The sequence below is a fragment of the Bombina bombina genome, chromosome 4 (assembly GCF_027579735.1).
Source record: "Bombina bombina isolate aBomBom1 chromosome 4, aBomBom1.pri, whole genome shotgun sequence".
NCBI lineage: Eukaryota > Metazoa > Chordata > Amphibia > Anura > Bombinatoridae > Bombina > Bombina bombina.
The window spans coordinates 582397399-582420603 of NC_069502.1; the positions used below are offsets into that span (position 1 = coordinate 582397399).

The 23205-nt window shown below is 41.4% G+C and overlaps 1 protein-coding gene across 1 annotated transcript in view; it reads right to left on the bottom strand.

The window, feature by feature from the left end:
* Nucleotides 1-23205, bottom strand: part of MMS22L (MMS22 like, DNA repair protein) — an 881591-nt gene that overhangs the window by 64995 nt on the left and 793391 nt on the right. Inside the window, exon 26 of the mRNA XM_053712068.1 lies at nucleotides 7965-8131. Within this exon, the coding sequence (XP_053568043.1) occupies nucleotides 7965-8131 (167 nt within the window). The remainder of the gene's footprint in view (nucleotides 1-7964; nucleotides 8132-23205) is intronic.

The window sequence follows — 23205 nt, forward strand, 5'->3', positions numbered from 1 at the left end:
GTAATCAACTTTAGACGTCTCTTGTCTGTTAAAGACAGAGTCATGGACACTGAATCCATCTGGAAACCCAGAAAGGTTACCCTTGTCTGAGGAATCAAAGAACTTTTTGGTAAATTGATCCTCCAACCATGATCTTGAAGAAACAACACAAGTCGATTCGTATGAGATTCTGCTAAATGTAAAGACTAAGCAAGTACCAAGATATCGTCCAAATAAGGAAATACCACAATACCCTGTTCTCTGTTTACAGACAGCAGGGCACCGAGAACCTTTGTAAAAATTCTTGGAGCTGTAGCTAGGCCAAACGGCAGAGCCACAAATTGGTAATGCTTGTCCAGAAACGAGAATCTCAGGAACTGATAATGATCTGGATGAATCGGAATATGCAGATATGCATCCTGTAAATCTATCGTGGACATATAATTCCCTTGCTGAACAAAAGGTAAGATAGTCCTTACAGTTACCATCTTGAACGTTGGTATCCTTACATAACGATTCAATATTTTTAGATCCAGAACTGGTCTGAAAGATTTCTCCTTCTTTGGTACAATGAAGAGATTTGAATAAAACCCCATCCCCTGTTCCGGAACTGGAACTGGCATAATTACTCCAGTCAACTCTAGATCTGAAACACATTTCAGAAATGCTTGAGCTTTTACTGGATTTACTGGGACACGGGAAAGAAAAAATCTCTTTGCAGGAGGTCTCAACTTGAAACCAATTCTGTACCCTTCTGAAACAATGCTCTGAATCCAAAGATTGTGAACAGAATTGATCCAAATTTCCTTGAAAAAACGTAACCTGCCCCCTACCAGCTGAGCTGGAATGAGGGCCGCACCTTCATGTGGACTTAGAAGCAGGCTTTGCCTTTCTAGCTGGCTTGGATTTATTCCAGACTGGAGATGGTCTCCAAACTGAAACTGCTCCTGAGGATGAAGGATCAGGCTTTTGTTCTTTGTTGAAACGAAAGGAACGAAAACGATTATTAGCCCTGTTTTTACCTTTAGATTTTTTATCCTGTGGTAAAAAAGTTCCTTTCCCACCAGTAACAGTTGAAATAATGGAATCCAACTGAGAACCAAATAATTTGTTACCCTGGAAAGAAATGGAAAGTAAAGTTGATTTAGAAGCCATATCAGCATTCCAAGTTTTAAGCCATAAAGCTCTTCTAGCTAAAATAGCTAGAGACATAAACCTGACATCAACTCTGATAATATCAAAAATGGCATCACAGATAAAATTATTAGCATGCTGAAGAAGAATAATAATATCATGAGAATCACGATGTGTTACTTGTTGCGCTAAAGTTTCCAACCAAAAAGTTGAAGCTGCAGCAACATCAGCCAAAGATATAGCAGGTCTAAGAAGATTACCTGAACACAGATAAGCTTTTCTTAGAAAGGACTCAATTTTCCTATCTAGAGGATCCTTAAACGAAGTACCATCTGACGTAGGAATAGTAGTACGTTTAGCAAGGGTAGAAATAGCCCCATCAACTTTAGGGATCTTGTCCCAAAATTCTAATCTGTCAGACGGCACAGGATATAATTGCTTAAAACGTTTAGGAGTAGTAAATGAATTACCCAAATTATCCCATTCTTTGGAAATTACTGCAGAAATAGCATTAGGAACAGGAAAAACTTCTGGAATAACCACAGGAGCTTTAAATACCTTATCTAAACGTTTAGAATTAGTATCAAGAGGACCAGAATCCTCTATTTCTAAAGCAATTAGAACTTCTTTAAGTAAAGAACGAATAAATTCCATTTTAAATAAATATGAAGATTTATCAGCATCAACCTCAGAGACAGAATCCTCTGAACCAGAGGAGTCATCAGAATCAGAATGATGATGTTCATTTAAAAATTCATCTGTAGGGAGAGAAGTTTTAAAAGATTTTTTACGTTTACTAGAAGGAGAAATAACAGACATAGCCTTCTTTATGGATTCAGAAACAAAATCTCTTATATTATCAGGAACATTCTGCACCTTAGATGTTGAGGGAACTGCAACAGGCAATGGTACTTTACTAAAGGAAATATTATCTGCTTTAACAAGTTTGTCATGACAATCAATACAAACAACAGCTGGAGAAATAGCTACCAAAAGTTTACAGCAGATACACTTAGCTTTGGTAGATTCAGCACTTGACAGCGATTTTCCTGTAGTATCTTCTGGCTCAGATGCAACGTGAGACATCTTGCAATATGTAAGAGAAAAAACAACATATAAAGCAAAATTGATCAAATTCCTTAAATGACAGTTTCAGGAATGGGAAAGAATGCCAAAGAACAAGCTTCTAGCAACCAGAAGCAATAAAAAATGAGACTTAAATAATGTGGAGACAAAAGTGACGCCCATATTTTTTCGCGCCAAATAAGACGCCCACATTATTTGGCGCCTAAATGCTTTTTGGCGCCAAAAATGACGCCACATCCGGAACGCCGACATTTTTGGCGCGAAATAACGTCAAAGAATGACGCAACTTCCGGCGACACGTATGACGCCGGAAACGGAAATAGAATTTTTGCGCCAAAAAAGTCCGCGCCAAGAATGACGCAATAAAATGAAGCATTTTCAGCCCCCGCGAGCCTAACAGCCCACAGGGAAAAAGTCAAATTTTAAGGTAAGAAAAAATGGTCAAATCAAAATGCATTATCCCAAATATGAAACTGACTGTCTGAAAATAAGGAAAGTTGAACATTCTGAGTCAAGGCAAATAAATGTTTGAATACATATATTTAGAACTTTATAAACAAAGTGCCCAACCATAGCTTGGAGTGTCACAGAAAATAAGACTTACTTACCCCAGGACACTCATCTACATATAGCAGATAGCCAAACCAGTACTGAAACGAGAATCAGCAGAGGTAATGGTATATATAAGAGTATATCGTCGATCTGAAAAGGGAGGTAAGAGATGAATCTCTACGACCGATAACAGAGAACCTATGAAATAGACCCCTTAGAAGGAGATCACTGCATTCAAATAGGCAATACTCTCCTCACATCCCTCTGACATTCACTGCACGCTGAGAGGAAAACCGGGCTCCAACTTGCTGCGGAGCGCATATCAACGTAGAATCTAGCACAAACTTACTTCACCACCTCCATCGGAGGCAAAGTTTGTAAAAAACTGAATTGTGGGTGTGGTGAGGGGTGTATTTATAGGCATTTTGAGGTTTGGGAAACTTTGCCCCTCCTGGTAGGAATGTATATCCCATACGTCACTAGCTCATGGACTCTTGCTAATTACATGAAAGAAACTAAATTTATGCTTACCTGATAAATTTCTTTCTTTTGCGATGTACCGAGTCCACGGATTCATCCTAACTTGTGGTATATTGTCATTCCTGACAGGAAGTAGCAAAGAGAGCACCACAGCAGAGCTGTCTATATAGCTCCCCCCTTAACTCCACCCCCCAGTCATTCGACCGAAGGCCAAGGAAGAAAAGGAGAAACTATAAGGTGCAGAGATGACTGAAGATTACATAAAAAATACTGTCTTGAATAGACAGGGCGGGCCGTGGACTCGGTACATCGCAAAAGAAAGAAATTTATCAGGTAAGCATAAATTCTGTTTTCTTTTGCAAGATGTACCGAGTCCACGGATTCATCCTAACTTGTGGGATTACAATACCAAAGCTTTAGGACACGGATGAAGGGAGGGACAAGACAGGAACCTAAACGGAAGGCACCACTGCTTGCAAAACCTTTCTCCCAAAAATAGCCTCAGAAGAAGCAAAAGTATCAAATTTGTAAAATTTGGAAAATGTATGAAGTGAAGACCAAGTCGCAGCCTTACAAATCTGTTCAACAGAAGCATCATTCTTAAAAGCCCATGTGGAAACCACCGCTCTAGTGGAGTGAGCTGTAATTCTTTCAGGAGGCTGCTGTCCAGCAGTCTCATAAGCCAAACGGATGATGCTTTTCAGCCAAAAGGAAAGAGAGGTAGCCGTAGCCTTTTGACCTCTACGCTTTCCAGCATAGACAACAAAGAAGATGATTGGCGAAAATCTTTGGTTGCCTGCAAATAAAACTTCAAGGCACGAACCACGTCTAAGTTGTGCAACAGACGTTCCTTCTTAGAAGAAGGATTAGGACACAGAGAATGAACAACAATTTCCTGATTGATATTCCTGTTAGAAACAACCTTAGGGAGGAACCCAGGTTTGGTATGCAAAACCACCTTATCAGCATGGAAAACAAGATAAGGCGAGTCGCATTGTAAAGCAGATAGCTCAGAAACTCTTTGAGCTGAAGAGATAGCAACTAGAAACAGAACTTTCCAAGATAGAAGCTTAATGTCTATGGAATGCATGGGTTCAAACGGAACCCCTTGAAGAACATTAAGAACTAAATTTAAACTCCATGGCGGAGCAACAGGTTTAAACACAGGCTTGATTCTAACTAAAGCCTGACAGAATGACTGAACGTCTGGAACATCTGCCAGACGCTTGTGCAATAGAATTGATAAAGCAGATATCTGTCCCTTTAGGGAACTAGCTGATAGCCCCTTCTCCAATCCTTCTTGGAGAAAGGACAAAATCCTAGGAATCCTGATCTTACTCCATGAGTAGCCTTTGGATTCGCACCAAAAAAGATATTTACACCATATCTTATGATAGATTTTCCTGGTGATAGGCTTTCGAGCCTGAATCAAGGTATCTATGACCGACTCGGAGAAACCCAGCTTTGATAAAATCAAGCGTTCAATCTCCAAGCAGTCAGTTGCAGAGAAATTAGATTTGGATGCTTGAACGGACCTTGGATCAGAAGGTCCTGTCGCAGTGGCAGAGTCCATGGTGGCAGAGATGACATGTCCACCAGGTCTGCATACCAAGTCCTGCGTGGCCACACAGGTGCTATCAAAATCACCGAAGCTCTCTCCTGTTTGATTCTGGCAATCAGACGCGGAAGGAGAGGGAAAGGTGGAAACACATAAGCCAGGTTGAACGACCAGGGTACTGCTAGAGCATCTATCAGTACTGCCAGAGGATCCCTGGACCTGGCCTGCGGAAACAAATTCCCCGGGACAGGTGATCCTGTGACAACCACCAAAGAAGAGAGTCTCTGGTCTCTTGATCCAGATCTATCTGAGGGGATAAATCTGCATAATCCCCATTCCACTGTCTGAGCATGCATAGTTGTAGTGGTCTGAGATTCAAGCGAGCAAACGGAACTATGTCCATTGCTGCTACCATAAGTCTGATTACCTCCATACACTGAGCCACTGACGGCCGAGGAATGGAATGAAGAGCTTGGCAGGTGGTTAAAATCTTGATTGAAGATAAAATAAAAACTAACAGTTTAACACCTCTTCTCTTTACCCTTCCTGCTTAGAGCCAGCAAAGAGAATGCCCGGGGGGGTGGGGGTTTTTGGAGTTAAGGGGGGAGCTATATAGACAGCTCTGCTGTGGTGCTCTCTTTGCTACTTCCTGTCAGGAAGGACAATATCCCACAAGTTAGGATGAATCCGTGGGCTCGGTACATCTTGCAAAAGAAAAGGTTAACTTTAGGTCTCTCATTGAAATTATTTACCAACAGCTTGTGCAATTATGGCACAAATAGTTGTAAATGCTTCTCTGGGATCCCCTTTGTTCAGAATTAGCAGATAATTATGGCTTTGGCATTACTTTTTGGTAATAAGAAGGCCGCTAAATGCCGCTGTGAATCACACTTGTATTATGCCCAGCAGTGAAGGGGTTAATAAGGGAGCTTGCAGAGTTAATTTTAGCTTTAATGTAGAGATCAGCCTCCCACCTGACACATCCCACCCCCTGATCCCTCCCTGACCCCTCTCAAACAGCTCTCTTCCCTCCCCCCCTCACAATTGTCACTGCCAGTACTAAAATAAAAGCCTTTATATATATATATATATATATTTTTTTTTTATACATATAATGCAGTGTTGAATCCCCCCTTAGCCCCCAACCTCCCTGATCCCCCCCAAACAGCTCTCTAACTCTCCCCCCTCCCAGATCCCTTTCCCAATACTTTATTTCTTATTGCCCCCTCCCTCTCTCCTTCCCTTCGCATGCACGTGCACACCCTTGCGCACTGCCGGAACTGCTAGCCCGAACTGATCCAGCGATGGGCCGCCCACTCGCCTCCCTGCTATGGCTCCCACCCACCAACGATCAGAGTGGCGCTCTCTGCGTCAGTGGGTAAAAAATGGTATTGCAGTGATGCCTCAATATCGAGGCATCACTGCAATACCTTAAAAGCGCTTGAAAACCCAGAGGACATGCCAGGCACGTCATTGGTCGTTAACGACCGTTTTTTGTAGGACGAGCCTGGCACGTCCTTGGTCGTTAAGGGCTATTGGTAGTTTATTGTTATGTTAGGGGGTATTTTTATTTTGAGGGTGCTTTTTTGTTTTTATAGGGGTGTTAGATTAGGTTTAATTGTTATTATTTTGCATAATTTTGTTTATTATTTTTTGTAATCTTATAGTTTTTTATTTTTCATAATTTTAGAGTTTTTATTTTTTGTAATTTTTTTCGTAGTGTTAGGATTTTTTTTAATTTGTAATTTTGTTTTTTTATTTTTCGCTAATTTTATTGTTTTCAAAGAGTAATGTTAAGTTACTTTAGAGTTTAAACTTAGTTTTTTTTATTTCACAGGTTTTTATTTAAAGATAGTTATATTGTAAATTTAATTTAAAATTAGGGGGGTGTTAAGTATAGGGGTTAATAGTTTAATTTAGTGTGTTGCAATGTAGGGGGGCGACGGTTTAGAGATTAATAGGTTTATTATAGTAGTAGCGATGTTGAGGCCGGCGGTTTATAGGTTATTAGCATTATATAATGTTGGCTATGTGGGTGGGCAGCAGATTGGGGTTAATAAGTTTAATATAGTATTTGCAATACGGGAGGGTGGCGGTTTAGGGGTTAATAGGTAGTTTATGGGGTGTTGGAGTACTTTGTAACATTTTAGTTATGAGTTTTGTGAAACATGTTTTTTTCACAAAATCCATAACTAATGGTCTTAGATCGCGGTATGGATCACAACGGTATAGACTATAACGCAAGCATTTTAGGTGGACCGCACAACCTGTAATATGGTGATATGAAAATATTGCACTCATTTTTTGAGTGCGGAATGGATCATTGCGGTACAGTCTTAAACGCTTACATTATAGCTATACCTCAGCGACTTGTGATACGGGAAACCTGCCATATCACGCTGCATGGACAATTTTTCATCAGTATAGCCATACGACACCATACCGCAAAACTTGCTGACTGTTTGCTATTCACTGGACTGATTTTATATAATCAGATTATATAATCGCCTGCTATGGTAGACTTTTGTCTACTAGTATGTATCCTTAAGCTGAAGTGTTTTCCATTGTATACTGCATCCACTACTACACTTCATATTTGTATCTAACCTACTTTGGAGACACTACCCCATAAAGTAAATGCATTAATCAGTGATGGCATTTTTTCAATAATAAACTCATTGGGAAGAGGGGGGTGGCAAAATAGCAACATATGTAAATCTGTATGACCATTTTTAATATTGATTTACCTGCATGATATATTTTTAAATAAGTGGTCACTTGCTCTTCCAAGTCAAATAGGTGGAATGGAAGTAATTTTCCTTTCAGCCAAAACAGGAGTTTGCTGTAAAACTCATGATCATCTTTAACAGCAGCCAAAACCTTCATCTCAGAGAATATGAAACCCATCTTTTCAAAAGAATATACTCTTTAAAACAAGATATCCAGTGTCCCTGTAAGAGGTGTGTGGGCTGTAAGAGTCTCCAAAAGAGCTTCACCCACACGACTAGAAATGAGAAAGTGCTTCAGCTCCTGGGCACTTCCTCATGCCATAAAGGTGACACATTTGAAGACACAAAAAAAGTCAAAAGAAATTGCACCAAACAATACACATATTAAATGACGCAAGGAGAAAACATGATATTAATAACAAATAACCTAGGTTACTATGCTTTACCTTGAGGGTCATTGACCAACATGAAACACTTAAGAATGGAAGGCAGAATTATATCAGCATCCCCCACATCAACCGTTTTGCTTTTCTGGAAAACATCAAGGATAAAAGACAAAATGGATGCCAATCGAGGAGGTGGGGCATGACCTTTAAACTGCAGGTAGCTGTCACTGTAGAAATAATAAAAAGAACAAAATGAATAAATGTACAACATAAAAAACAAAATTTATGCTAACCTGGTAAATTATTTTCTTTTGGAATGATGATGGTCCACAGTCCTCCATAACATATGGGGTATATTTCCCGCCAATAGGAGGAGGTCAAGAACCCATACACGCGGTTTAAAACACTCCCACCTCACATCTCTCTTAGTTTTATGTATAGACGACTAGAGAATAGGAAAGAAAAGTAGGAAAGGCAAATGAGGGTCTATAGAGGTGTCATTAGAACTGTTGCTCAAAAATTTAAACGGGCTGGGCCTGTGGACCATCATCATTCCAAAAGAAAATAATTTACCAGGAAAGCATAAATTTTGTTTTCTTTCGTAAAATGATTATGGTCCACAGTCCTCCATAACATATGGGATAAGACATGCAGGTAAGACATGTTGCAGCTTTGCAAATCTGCTCTAAAGTTGAATAATCTTTCAAGTATAAAACTCTTAGAAAGGTGACCGTCAAAAAAGTATTGAATACCTTTTTATGAGTTAAGAGGCGAACGCTACCTTAGATTTAGTAGTGAAAAAACAAACTAGAAGTTTGTATGAAATCTTTTAGTTGCATGGAGATAGAACTTCAAAGCATTTACTACAACCAGATTATGTAATATCTGCTACGTAGAGTTAGCAGGATGTGAACACAATAAAGGAACAACCATCTGTTGATTGGTATTTTCCGTATGTAGAAAATCATATTTAGTACAAAGTATAGCCTTCACCTTGTAAATAGTGAGACATGTAGAATCACAAGACAAAGGTTAACGATTTAGAAACTATTTATGCTAAAGAGATTGCTAATAGAAAAAGTAGTTTTCCAGATAATAGTCAATATCAATGGAATGCAACACTTCAAAGAAGTTCAAATTCCAGGGTGAAGAAATAGGTTCTATCAGTGGTCTTATTCTAACTAATGCCTGAACAAAAGTCTGAACATCAGGAAGTTTAGCCAACTTTCTATTAAAAAAAGAGATAAGGCAAAAAATTGTGGCCAGACCAAAGTTCATTCTGGAAAAACTGAAAGATTCTAGGAATTTTAAAGGATGCCAAGAAAACCCTCTGGTAGAACACAACTTAAAATGTCTTTAAATCTTGTGTTAAATGTCTTGTGTTACAGGATTTCTGGCCTGCATCAAAGAGTCAATGACCAAATCAAATAAATCTCTATGTTCCAAAACAAGGCGTTCAAAGTCCATGCCATTAAATTAGAGATTATAGATCTTGATAGAAAAAAGAACCTTGAGACAACCGATTGTGCTTCTACGACCCTCAGAGGGAAAAAAGCAATGGAAAGCAAAAGCAGATGCACTATGGCCGTATACCAAGTCCTGCGGCGCCAGGCTGGAGCAGCTAATATTACTGAAGTTGACTCATATTTGATCCAAGAAAAAATAGTTTATGCTTACCAGATAAATTCCTTTCCTTCCAGATAGGGAGAGTCCACGGCATCATTCCTTACTGTTGGGAAATACAACACTTGGCCACCAGGAGGAGGCAAAGACACCCCAGCCAAAGGCTTAAATATCCCTCCCACTTCCTCATTGCCCAAGTCATTCTGCAGAGGGAACAAGGAAAAGTAGGAGAAATATTAGGGTATAAATGGTGCAAGAAGAATATGATAAATAATAGGGGGCCGCTATAGACAAGAAAAAACGTGCGGGGGCCGTGAACTCTCCCTATCCGGAAGGAAAGGAATTTATCTGGTAAACATAAACTATGTTTTCCTTCCTAAGATAGGGAGAGTCCACGGCATCATTCCTTACTTTTGGGAAAACTATACCCAAGCTCTAGAGGACACTGAATGAATAACGGGAGGGAACAAAAAAACTAAATGTATGCTTACCTGATAAATTTCTCTCTCTTGTGATGTATCCAGTCCACGGAATCATCCATTACTTGTGGGATTTCTCCTTCCCAACAGGAAGTTGCAAGAGGACACCCACAGCAGAGCTGTCTATATAGCTCCTCCCCTAACTGCCACCCCCAGTCATTCGACCGAAGACAAGCAAGAAAAAGGAGAAACTATAGGGTGCAGAGGTGACTGTAGTTTAAAAATTAAAAACACCTGCCTTAAAATGACAGGGCGGGCCGTTGACTGGATACACCACAAGAGAAAGAAATCAGGTAAGCATAAATTTTATTTTCTCTTGTAAAGGTGTATCCAGTCCACGGAATCATCCATTACTTGTGGGATACCAATACCAAAGCTTTAGGACACGGATGAAGGGAGGGACAAGGCAGGAACTTAAACGGAAGGTACCACTGCCTGTAAGACCTTTCTCCCCAAAATAGCCTCCGAGGAAGCAAAAGTATCAAATTTGTAGAATTTAGAAAAAGTATGAAGCGAAGACCAAGTCGCCGCCTTACAAATCTGTTCAACAGAGGCCTCATTTTTAAAAGCCCATGTGGAAGCCACAGCTCTAGTAGAATGAGCAGTAATTCTTTCAGGAGGCTGCTGGCCAGCAGTTTCATAAGCTAAACGGATTCTGCTTCTCAGCCAAAAAGAAAGAGAAGTTGCCGAAGCCTTTTGGCCTCTCCTCTGACCAGAGTAGACAACAAACAAAGCAGAGGTTTGACGAAAATCCTTCGTAGCTTGTAAATAAAACTTTAAAGCACGAACCACATCAAGATTGTGTAATAGACGTTCCTTCTTTGAAGAAGGGTTAGGACACAGTGGCGGAACAACAATCTCCTGATTGATATTCTTATTAGATACCACCTTAGGAAGAAACCCAGGTTTGGTACGCAAAACTACCTTATCTGATAAGGGGATTCACACTGTAAGGCCGATAACTCTGAAACTCTTCGAGCCGAAGAGATAGCTACTAAAAATAGAACTTTTCAAGATAAAAGTTTAATATCTATGGAATGCAAAGGTTCAAACGGAACCCCTTGAAGAACTTTAAGAACTAAATTTAAACTCCATGGCGGAGCAACAGGTTTAAACACAGGCTTAATTCTAACTAAAGCCTGACAAAACGCCTGAACGTCTGGAACATCAGCCAGACACTTGTGCAAAAGAATAGACAGAGCAGAATCTGTCCCTTTAAGGAACTAGCTGACAATCCCTTCTCCAATCCTTCTTGGAGAAAGGATAATATCCTAGGAATCCTGATCTTACTCCATGAGTAACCCTTGGATTCACACCAATGAAGATATTTGCACCATATCTTATGATAGATTTTCCTGGTGACGAGACGCCATCAGATCCAGTTCTGGTTTGCCCCATAGTTGAATCAGCAGGGCAAATACCTCCGGATGGAGCTCCCACTCCCCCGGATGAAAAGTCTGCTGACTTAGAAAATCCGCCTCCCAGTTCTCTACTCCTGGGATAAAGATAGCTGAGAGATGGCAAGAGTGAACCTCTGCCCATAGAATTATCTTTGAAACCTCCAACATTGCCAGGGGGCTCCTTGTTCCCCCCTGATGGTTGATATAGGCTACAGTCGTGATATTGTCCGACTGAAATCTGATGAATCTGACCGCAGCCAGTTGAGGCCAAGCCTGAAGAGCATTGAATATCGCTCTTAGTAGAATGTTTATCGGAAGGAGGGCTTCCTCCTGAGTCCACGAACCCTGAGCCTTCAGGGAGTTCCAGACTGCGCCCCAGCCCAGAAGGCTGGCATCTGTCGTCACTATAGTCCATTCTGGCCTGCGGAAACTCATTCCCCTGGACAGATGGACCTGAGACAACCACCAGAGAAGAGAATCCCTGGTCTCTTGATCCAGATTTATCAGAGGAGACAAATCTGTGTAGTCCCCATTCCACTGATTGAGCATGCAAAGTTGCAGAGGTCTGAGATGAAGGCGGGCAAACGGAACTATGTCCATTGCCGCTACCATTAGGCCGATCACTTCCATACATTGAGCCACTGACGGCCGAGAAGTGGAATGAAGAGCACGGCAGGAAGTTAGAAGCTTTGACAACCTGACCTCTGTAAGAAAATTTTTCATTTCTACTGAATCTATCAGAGTTCCTAGGAAGGAAACTCTTGTGAGAGGGGAGAGAGAACTCTTTTCTTCGTTCACCTTCCACCCGTGAGACCTTAGGAAGGCCAGAACAAAGTCCGTATGGGACTTGGCGATTTGAAAAGTCAACGCCTGCATCAGAATGTCGTCTAGGTAAGGAGCCACCGCTATGCCTCGTGGCCTTAGAATCGCCAGTAGGGACCCTAGAACCTTCGTAAAGATTCTTGGTGCCGTGGCTAACCTGAAGGGAAGAGCCACAAACTGGTAATGCCTGTCTAGGAAGGCGAACCTGAGGAACTGATGATGATCTCTGTGTATCGGAATATGGAGATAAGCATCCTTTAAGTCCACGGTAGTCATATATTGACCCTCCTGGATCATAGGGAGGATGGTTCGGATAGTCTCCATCTTGAAGGATGGGACCCTGAGAAATTTGTTTAGGATCTTGAGATCCAAGATTGGTCTGAAAGTTCCCTCTTTTTTGGGAACTATAAACAGATTTGAATAGAAACCCTGCCCCTGTTTCTCCTTTGGAACTGGGTGGATCACTCCCGTAACCAGTAGGTCTTGTACGTAACGTAAGAATGCCTCTCTCTTTATCTGGTTTGCAGATAATTGTGAGAGATGAAATCTCCCTTTTGGAGATGAAGCTTTGAAATCCAGCAGATATCCCTGAGAAACAATCTCCAGTGCCCAGGGATCTTGGACATCTCTTGCCCAGGCCTGAGCGAAGAGAGAAAGTCTTCCCTTGACTAGATCCGGTCCCGGATCGGGGGCTACTCCTTCATGCTGTCTTAGAGGCAGCAGCAGGTTTTTTGGCCTGCTTTCCCTTGTTCCAAGCCTTGTTAGGTCTCCAGACTGGTTTGGACTGGGCGAGACTTCCCTCTTGTTTTGCATTAGAGGAAGTTGAAGCTGCGCCACTCTTGAAGTTTCGAAAGGAACGAAAATGATTCTGTTTGGTCCTTAATTTGTTGGACCTAGCTTGAGGAAGGGCGTGGCCTTTTCCTCCAGTAATATCAGAAATGATCTCCTTCAGTCCAGGCCCGAATAGGGTCTGCCCTTTGAAGGGGATGTTGAGAAGCTTAGACTTTGAAGTAACGTCTGCTGACCAGGACTTAAGCCATAGCGCCCTACGCGCCAGAATGGCAAAACCTGAATTCTTAGACGTTAGTTTGGTTAAATGAAAAACGGCGTCAGAAATAAAGGAATTAGCTAACTTGAGAGCTTTAATCCTGTCTAAAATATCATCCAATGGGGTCTCCACCTGTAGAGCCTCCTCAAGAGACTCGAACCAGAAAGCCGCTGCCGCAGTGACTGGGGCAATGCATGCAAGAGGCTGGAGAATAAAACCTTGCTGTATAAAGATTTTTTTAAGGAGACCCTCCAATTTTTTATCCATAGGATCTAGGAAAGCACAACTGTCCTCGACGGGGATAGTTGTACGCTTAGCTAAGGTAGAAACTGCTCCCTCCACCTTAGGGACCGTCTGCCACGAGTCCCGTATTGCAGAGTCTATGGGAAACATTTTCTTAAAAGCAGGAGGGGGAGAGAACGGCACACCTGGTCTATCCCATTCCTTAGTAATATTTTCCGAAAACCTCTTAGGGACTGGAAAAACGTCAGTGTAAACAGGCATTGCAAAATATTTGTCCATTTTACACAATTTCTCTGGGACTACAATGGGGTCACAGTCATCCAGAGTCGCTAAAACCTCCCTGAGCAACAAGCGGTGTTCAAGCTTAAATTTAAACCCTGTCGTTTCAGAGTCAGACTGAAGTAACACCTTCCCTGAATCTGAACTGTCACCCACAGATAGAAGCTCTCGGCTTCTGAATATTGTGAGGGTATATCAGACATAGCCACTAAAGCGTCAGAAAGCTCTGCATTTGTTCTAGCCCCAGAGCTGTCTCGCTTTCCTTGTAGCCCTGGCAGTTTGGATAATACCTCTGTCAGGGTATTAGTCATAACTGCCGCCATGTCTTGTAAAGTAAACGCATTGGACGCGCCAGATGTACTTGGCGTCACTTGAGCGGGAGTTATAGGTTGTGACACGTGGGGAGAGCTAGATGGCATAACCTCCCTTTTGTCAGTCTGAGAAACCTCTGGTGATAAATCTTTAAATGATAAAATATGGTCTTTATAATTTATAGAAATTTCAGTACATTTGGTACACATTCTAAGAGGGGGTTCCACAATGGCTTCTAAACATATTGCACAAGGAGTTTCCTCTATGTCAGACATGTTTAACAGACTAGCAATGAGACCAGCAAGCTTGGAAAACAGTTTAATAAATGTGAAACAGCAATTAAACAAAAACGGTACTGTACCTTTAAGAGAAAAATCACATAAACTGCAAAACAGTGATAAAAAGTAGTAAACTCTTCGAATATTTTACAGTGTGTAAAAAGGGCTAAAGCAGCATTGCACCCACTTGCAAATGGACGATTAACCCTTTAGGCCCAAAACAGGATTAGAAAAACGTTAAAAACGTTAACAAACAATTAAACACCTTACCACAGCTCTGCTGTGGCTCCTACCTGCCCTCAAATACGATCTTTGGCAGAAATAAGCCCTCTATAGTGGTCCTCAGGTCCAGAGGACTCCTTAGGGAAGCTGGATGTCTCAGTCTGAATATAAACTGCGCATCTAGAGCGCGAAAATAGGCCCCTCCCACCATGAACTCGATGTCAGAGGGCCTTAAGAAAATACTCCTAGGAGTATCTGACTATCCATGTGGAAACTAGGCCCCAATAATAAAGATTTATCACCCTCAGAGAAAAAAACGTTCTTTCTTTATAACATGCAAACGTTTTTTCACTAAGTAATATGAGTATTAAAATAATATTACCCTTTTTTGTAAGCATGAACCCAGTCGTTGTTAAATCACTGCATCAGGCTTACCTCAAAATACAAGGCTCTGTCAGCATTTTCTAGATCTTATCCTCTCTCTAGAAAAAAATATACTGAACATACCTCAAAGCAGGTAATCTGCAGACCGTCCCCCCAACTGAAGTCTTTCCCATACTCTTCAGTTATGTGTGAGAACAGCAATGGACCTTAGTTACAAACCGCTAAGATCATCAAAACTCCAGGCAGATTCTTCTTCTAATTTCTGCCTGGGAGTAAAACAGTACAACGCCGGTACCGTTTAAAAATAAACTCTTGATTGAAGGTAAAAACTACCCTAAGTCACCACATATCTCTTACACTTCCTATCTTGTCGAGAGTTGCAAGAGAATGACTGGGGGTGGCAGTTAGGGGAGGAGCTATATAGACAGCTCTGCTATGGGTGTCCTCTTGCAACTTCCTGTTGGGAAGGAGAATATCCCACAAGTAATGGATGATTCCATGGACTGGATACACCTTTACAAGAGAAAGAAGAGGCGGACCCTATTCTGAGGGCACCACAGCCTGGAAAACTTTTCTCCCGAAAGCTGCTTCAGCAGAAGCAAAAACATCAAACTTGTAAAATTTTGAAAAAGTATGTAAGGAGGACCATACAATGATCCATAGAGGCCTCGTTCTTAAAGGCCCAACAAGAAGCCACTGCTCTAGTGGAATGAGACATTATCCTCTCAGGAGGAAGATGTCCCGCTGTCTCGTAAGCTAAGCAGATGATACTCCTTAACCAAAAAGATATGGAAGTCGAAGTAGCCTTCTGCCCCTTACGCTTCCCCGAATAGACAACAAAGAGGAAGATTGTCTAAACTCCATAGTAGCCTGAAGATAGAACTTCAAGGCGCGACCCACATCCAAATTGTGAAGTAAGCATTCCTTCGATGAAGAATTGGGACACAAGAACCACAATCTCCTGATTGATGTTGCAATCTGACACAACCTTATGAAGAAAACCTAATTTAGACATTAAAACTGCCTTATCTGCATGAAAAATCAGATACGTGGGCTCACATTGCAAAGCAGAGATCTCAGAAACTCTGCGTGCAGAGGCAATAGTCAATAAAATAAAAGAGAACCTTCCAAGATAACAATTTAATGTCAACGGAATGCAGAGGCTCAAACCAGAAGAACAAGATTTAGGCTCCAAGGAGGAGCCCCAGATCTAAACACAGATCTGATCCTAATCAGAGCCTTAACAAAGGACTGCACGTCTGGAAGCTCAGCCAAACTCTTGTGCAATAAAACCGACAGGGCCGGAATCTGTCCCCTCAGGGAACTAGCAGAAAGGCTTCTCCAGCCCATCCTGGAGAAAAGATAAGATCCTGGCAACCTTAACTCTGTGCCAGGAAAAACCACGCTTGTCACACCAGAATAAGTAGGTCCTCCACACCTTGTGGTAGATATACCGAGTGACTGGTTTACAAGTTTGAATAAGAGTATCAATGACACTCTCAGAGAAACCTCGCTTGGCTAAGACTAAGCATTCAATCTCCACGCAGTCACCCTCAGAGAATCTAGATTTTGATGAACAAATGGACCTTGTATCAGCAAGTCTCTGCGACAAGGTAACTTTCACGGTGGAGATGAGGACATCCCCACTAGATCCGCGAACCACGTCCTTCGCGGCCACGATAGAGCATTACTGATACCCGCTCCTGCTTGATGTGGACCACCACTCGAGGAAGAAGCGGTAATGGAGGAAAAATATATATGAGTTTGAACCTCCAAGGCATTGCTAGTGCATCTATTAGATCCGCTTGGGGATCCCTTGACCCGTACCTGGGTAGCTTGGTATTGAGAAGGGGCGGCATGAGATCTATCTCCGGCGTCCCCCACTTGCTGCATATCTCTGCAAACACCTCGGGATGGAGAGACCATTCCCATGGATGGAAGGATTGCCTGCTTAGAAAATCTGCCTCCAAGTTGTCCACACCCGGAATGTGGATCGCTGACAGCGAACAGCTGTGGGCCTCTGCCCACTCCAGAATCTGAGATACTTCCTTCAACGCCACAAACTTCTCGTTCCCCCTGATGTTGAAGTAAGCCACCAAGTTATATTGTCTGATTGGAATCTGATAAACTGGGACGAACCCAGAAGTGGCAAGCCTTCAAGATTACCCGTAGTTCAAAAATATTGATCTGGAGGGAGGATTCCACCTGAGTCCACAACCCCTGTGCCTTCCTGGCACCCCAAACTGCTCCCCATCCGGATAGGCTTGCGACCGTAGTCACAATCTCCCAGGATGGTCTTGAAAAGCATGTCCCTCGGGACAGATGATCTGGACAGAGCCACCAAGAGAGTGATTCTCTCAAACGGCATTCTAATACAATCTGTCGAGACAGATCTGAATGATCGCGGTTCCACTGCCTCAGCATGCACAGTTGTAAAGGTCTGAGACGGAACCGGGCAAAAGGAATGATGTTCATGCAGGACACCATGAGACCAATCACCTCCATAAACTGAGCCACAGAGGGACTCAAGAAGGTCCAGAGGGCAAGACATGTCGAAGTTGGCTTGCAACGTCTCTGGTCTGTTAAAAATATCCTGATGGATATGGAGTCTATTATAGTACCCAGGAATTCCACCCTGGTACTTGGGATAAGAGAACTCTTCTCCAAGTTTATCTTCCATCTATGTGATTGAAGAAGACTGAGAAGGGACTCAGAAAATGTTTCCGCAAGTCGAAAGGATGGTGCTCTGCTTGCACCAGAATATCGTCCAAGTATGGGTCTACAGCAATACCCTGAGTTCTGGCAACGGCTAGAAGAGCCCCCAGAACCTTTGTAAAGCTTCTTGGAGCAGTAGCTAGGCCAAACAGTAGGGCAATGAACTGGAAGTGCTGGTCCAGGAATGCAAACCTTAGGAACTGAAAGTGTTCCCTGTGGATTGGAACATGAAGGTAAGCGTCCTTCAGATCTATATCAGTCATAAACTGGCCTTCCTGAATTAAAGGAAAGATGGACCTTATCGTCTCCATCTTGAAGGAAGGGACACTGAGAAATTTGTTTAAGTACTTTAGGTCCAGAATTGGGCGGAAATTTCCCTCCTTCTTTGGGACCACGAAAAGGATTGAATAAAACCCCAAACCTCTTTCTTCTATATGCACCGGGACAACAACTAGAAGATTGTCGTCCCTTAGACTTGTTCTTCTTATCTTGCGGTAGGAAGGCACCCTGGTCTCCGGTAACCGTAAAAATAATGGAGTCTAGGCCTGGACCAAATAAAATCTTTCCCTTGAAGGGAAAAGGAGTCTGAACTTAGAAGTCATATCCGCAGACCAAGACTGCATTTAGGCGAATAATTTGCATGTTCACATTACAGATAAAACAATTAGCAATTCTCAGAGCTTTAACTCTGTCTTGAATATCCTCGAGTGCAGACTCCACCTCAATGAGTTCATACAAAGAGTCGCACCAGTAGGTAGTTGCTCCGGTTGAAATAAAAATCCTGTATGTTGAAACATCTTTCTCAGAAAAGTTTCCATTTTCTTATCCATCGGCTCTCTGAACAAAGACCTATCCTCAAGAGCTTTAGTAGTACGTTTAGCAAGTGTAGAGAATGTAACCATCCACCTTAGGAATGGAGCCCCACAAATCAAGTTGAGACTCCAGGACCGGGAACAACTTTTTAAAAGTAGACGAGGGAGAAAAGGAAGAACCAATTCTTTCCCATTCGTTCTTAATAATGTTCCCCATCTTAACCGGCACAGGAAAACTCAAAGGAACTTTCCTGTCTTTGTAAACTCTAATTTAGGTAGCATAGGTTCTTCAGGAAGCACGGCCTCTGGAACCTCTAATGTAGACAGAACCTCCTTTAATAAAAAATGCAAGCGCTCAATTTTAGATCTAAAGGACGGTTTCTCTGCAGCAGGAGGGTTAGACGCTAAGGACTCTGACCCAGAAAGTTCACCCTTTGAAGCTACAGTGTGTTAACTCATCATCGGATAACTGGGACATAATAGCTAAATCTGATATATATTTAGATGACTCTGGGTCAGGAGAGCTATGTTTAACCTTTCTCTTGCGTTTGTTAGAGCGAGGTAATGCACTGAGGGCCGCAGACATCGCCGTTGTAACTGTGCGGCAAATTCCACAGGAAGAAGGCCCCCTCCGAATGGAGGATTAGATGTCCTATGGGGAACTGTATGTTGAGTGGATAATGTAGCAAGGGTAGTAATCTCACGGGACGCCGAGTCCTGAGAGGTAGACGTCTCAGAGGGACTAAGAGCCTTAGCAGGCTTGTCTCCCTTCTTAGACTTTATAACGGTGTTAAAGCATGTGGAACATAATTGAGTGGGCGGGAAAACCACGGCCTCCTTACAATATAAACAGGTATGATTTAGTACAGAAGAAGTACCTTCTAACATATCAGAGTCCTCCATAGCTCAGGTTATACCCACCACAGAAGGATAAAAAAAAAAACTTTTTTTTTTTATTATAGAAAACTGCACCTTTATACTGGGGCACTCATCACCTCCTAGACCCAGACAGTTAACAGAGGAAACGCTTTCCTCACGTTTAAGTCTCAGTCAGAATGGAGGAAATGAACATAGACCACACCCGGTCACATGGAGTGCAAGACAGTACTTCCCTTGTTATTTTAAGAACAGCAAGTAATAGGAGCTGTGCAACACTTTCAAAAACAAAAGTGAAACTTAAAAGTGAAACCTGTTTGTTCCAGACAAAAACACACAGTCTATCAGCCCAGGAAAAAAATTACACAAAGCAGCATGTGAATAATTAATACACTGATTAATTAACCCCAACTGTTCAATAAACCCCCCCAGAGGATATTAACCCTGGATCCTATCAAGGTATAAAGGAGCCAGACTGTGACCCTATTATAGCGTTTTATGTGTAAAAATTGAAACAATCTTACCTCCAGGATCCATGCTGTGGAACAGAACACAGCCTCTCAAGTGTGACAGTCTTATAGCAGCCCTCCTGACATGGACGTAAGAGAAAGCAGACAGTGAAACCCGTCAATACTGATTGCTTAAAGGGACACTGTAGCCAAAAAAAATGCTTTGTGATTCAGATAGAGCATGCAATTTTAAGCAACTTTCTAATTTACTCCTATTATCAAATTTTCTTCATTTTCTTGGTATGTTTATTTGAAAAGCAAGAATGTAATTTTAGATGCCGGCCCATTTTAGGTGAACAACCTGGGTTGTCCTTGCTGATTGGACAGCACCTTTAAACAAGTGCTGTCCATGGTTCTGAACCCACAATTTGCTGGCTCCTTAGCTGAGATGCCTTCTTTTCAAATAAAGATTGCAAGAGAATGAAGAAAAATTGATAATAGAAGTAAATTAGAAAATTGCTTACAATTACATGCTCTATCTGAATCATGAAAGAAAAAATTTGGGTTCAGTGTCCCTTTAAGAACTGTTAGCAGTAGTCTGGATGGTTTCGCAGAAAAACTTTCCCTGCATCTCCAGACTCTAACTTTCATCAATAACCTCACTGAGAGGTTGACATGACTACTTAAAACTCCAGTCCTATCTCGAAGGGCAGATACCCTTTCTCAGGACTCTCCGAATCTTCTGACACTTCTCTGTCACCTCCTAACGTGACGAAAGGCAAAGAATGACTGTGGTAATGAGGAAGTTGGAGGGATATTTAAGCCTTTGGCTGGGGTGTGTCTTTGCCTCCTCCTGGAAATGACTCTTGGAATAAAAACAAAAGAAACAGGTATGCTAGATGAAAGTCCCATGGACATATCAAGGTGACTAATATGTGAGCCTTAGGATCTTCTGATCTTGCACAATAGCTTGGAAGTATGAGATTTAAGTGAGAGGCCATTAGGACTATGTCCTGTAAGCCCATTGGATCAATAAGCATTTAAAAATGTCCTAAGGAGAGACCACTCTCTTGAATGGACTGATTAACTGCTTGAATGATCCACACATGGTATTGTGAATTGCCAATAGGGATTGATAATTCCTCTCTGTCCAAGACAGAGTAATAGACACTTCCTACATGGCCAGTTAACCCCTGTTATAATTTATTTTGGCCACTGCCAAGATACTTTCCAACTAGAAATGGATAAACTTTTCCTCCTTCAATAGATGCCAGGGCTGAATAGCCTGAAGATTGCTCAAAGTTCCAGAATGTTGATTGGTAACCTTGCCTCAAGGTGATACCGAACTTCTTGCAATCTTTGAGAAATCCAGACCGTCCCCCAGCCTGAGAGACCAGAGTTCGTTGGTACAATAGACCAAGACTGACGAAGGACTTTTTTGTCCTTAAGAAAAAGATTGACTGACGGAGAAATCCAAAGAAATTTGTGTGCCAAATATAGATAATTGACCACTGAGGTAGCATAGCCATTATAGGGGTATAAAGTGAAGAGGGGACTAAAGAAACTTCGACTGAAGCAGCCTTAATGCACTAAGCTATCAATGGATGGAGCTCATTGTAGGAAGAGCCACACCCTCTGAATCTTAATAATGCACAGTTCCAACAGGAAAACAGATGCATAAACATTGAGTCTATTATGACTCCTGTAAATGCTGCCCTCATATCAGGATATAAGAAACTTTAAGTACATTGATACTCCAACTATGGTCTTGAAAAACAAAGGTTTGAGAGTATGACCAAAAGCTGTTGACAGTTAATAAGCTTGCACTATATATCCAGATAGCCAGATAAGAAGCAACTGAAATGTCCTGATTCTGATTACCGGCATTATTGTATCACTCAGAGAATTGCAAACAGGCAGCGTTTTGCAGATATACAAAGCTCAGAAACTGAAAGTAATCCCATGTATAGGGATGTGCAGATAAGAATCCTTGAGGTCTATAATAGTCATAAACTGACAGTATGATTAATTGGAAAAAAAAAGGTGAGGGATGTTCCCATTATACAAGTGGGATTCCTGACCAATATGTTTAAGAATATGAAATGTTGCCGCTCTTAACTATCATAGACAACATTTAGATAGTACCGCTGGTCAATCAGGGGGACTTTGCTTCAAAGAGAACAAAATCACTCAACCTCTTGAAGGACAAAGAGAATCAGTCCAGATTTCCAAATTATTTTTAGGGTAGAACCTGAAGTGTAGAAACCTATACATAAGTTTATACAAAGTTTAAAACAAATATGTACATGACATAATCATCAGATGTAGTATACTTGTACCAACTTAAACATATGCACATATTTAGACTGTTATGTGGCCTTCCTGACTAAAGGAGCAGCACATATAGACCAACAGGTATACATAAGAATAGTTGTAAATCCATGTCCAGAGTAAGCAGAGACTGCGTATACTCACAAAGTAAATATGCAAAGTGCATAGTTAATGAAAATGTTCATAATTAATGCTCAGTGTCCGCATGAAAATTTTCAAGATCAATTTTCAGTATTTGCATGAATGAACTTTTGTGCATATAAATTACACATAACACAGGTATAAAAGAACCCAATAAGTATAATGTCCACAGCACCAGATATAGTAAAAATGTCTTTATTGACAACAGACTAGCAACGTTTCATGATCAACATCACTTAATCATGCTATACACATCATACACTGAAAAGCCTCTTTTTAAACTACTTGGTTTGGCGCCATTCATTTAGAATATGCTATATTCTATTCTAGAGTATTCTAAATGAATGGCGCTAAACCAAGTAGTTTTAAAAGAGGCTTTTCAGTGTATGATGTGTATAGCATGATTAAGTGATATTGATCACGAGATGTTGCTAGTCTGCTGTCAATAAAGACATTTTTACTATATCTGGTGCTGTGGACATTATACTTATTGGATTTATGCCTAGTGGAACTGGCGGTTTCCACAGTCTTCACAAGCACAGGATTTTGTTCCAGCAGCTGTTCCGATATAAAGGGAATAGGTATAAAAGAGATACCAATAGATCTTATCTCTAAAGGATCTCCACTGTTGTATTAAAATACAGCAAATCCTGCAAAAATGGAATAGGAAATAAGCATGCAGAGTACAATAAATAAAAGGTATATATCTAGAGAGGTATATACTATGGATTGTGTACACTAATAGCAGATGACATGCAATGTCTTGCATCAAGAGAGACAGGAGTTTTGCCTATGTAAAAAATATTATTTAACAGAATAGTGTACAGAATCTGCATGATGTACATTAGAGCAAATAATATAATACAGTGTACAACAGTATATAAAAT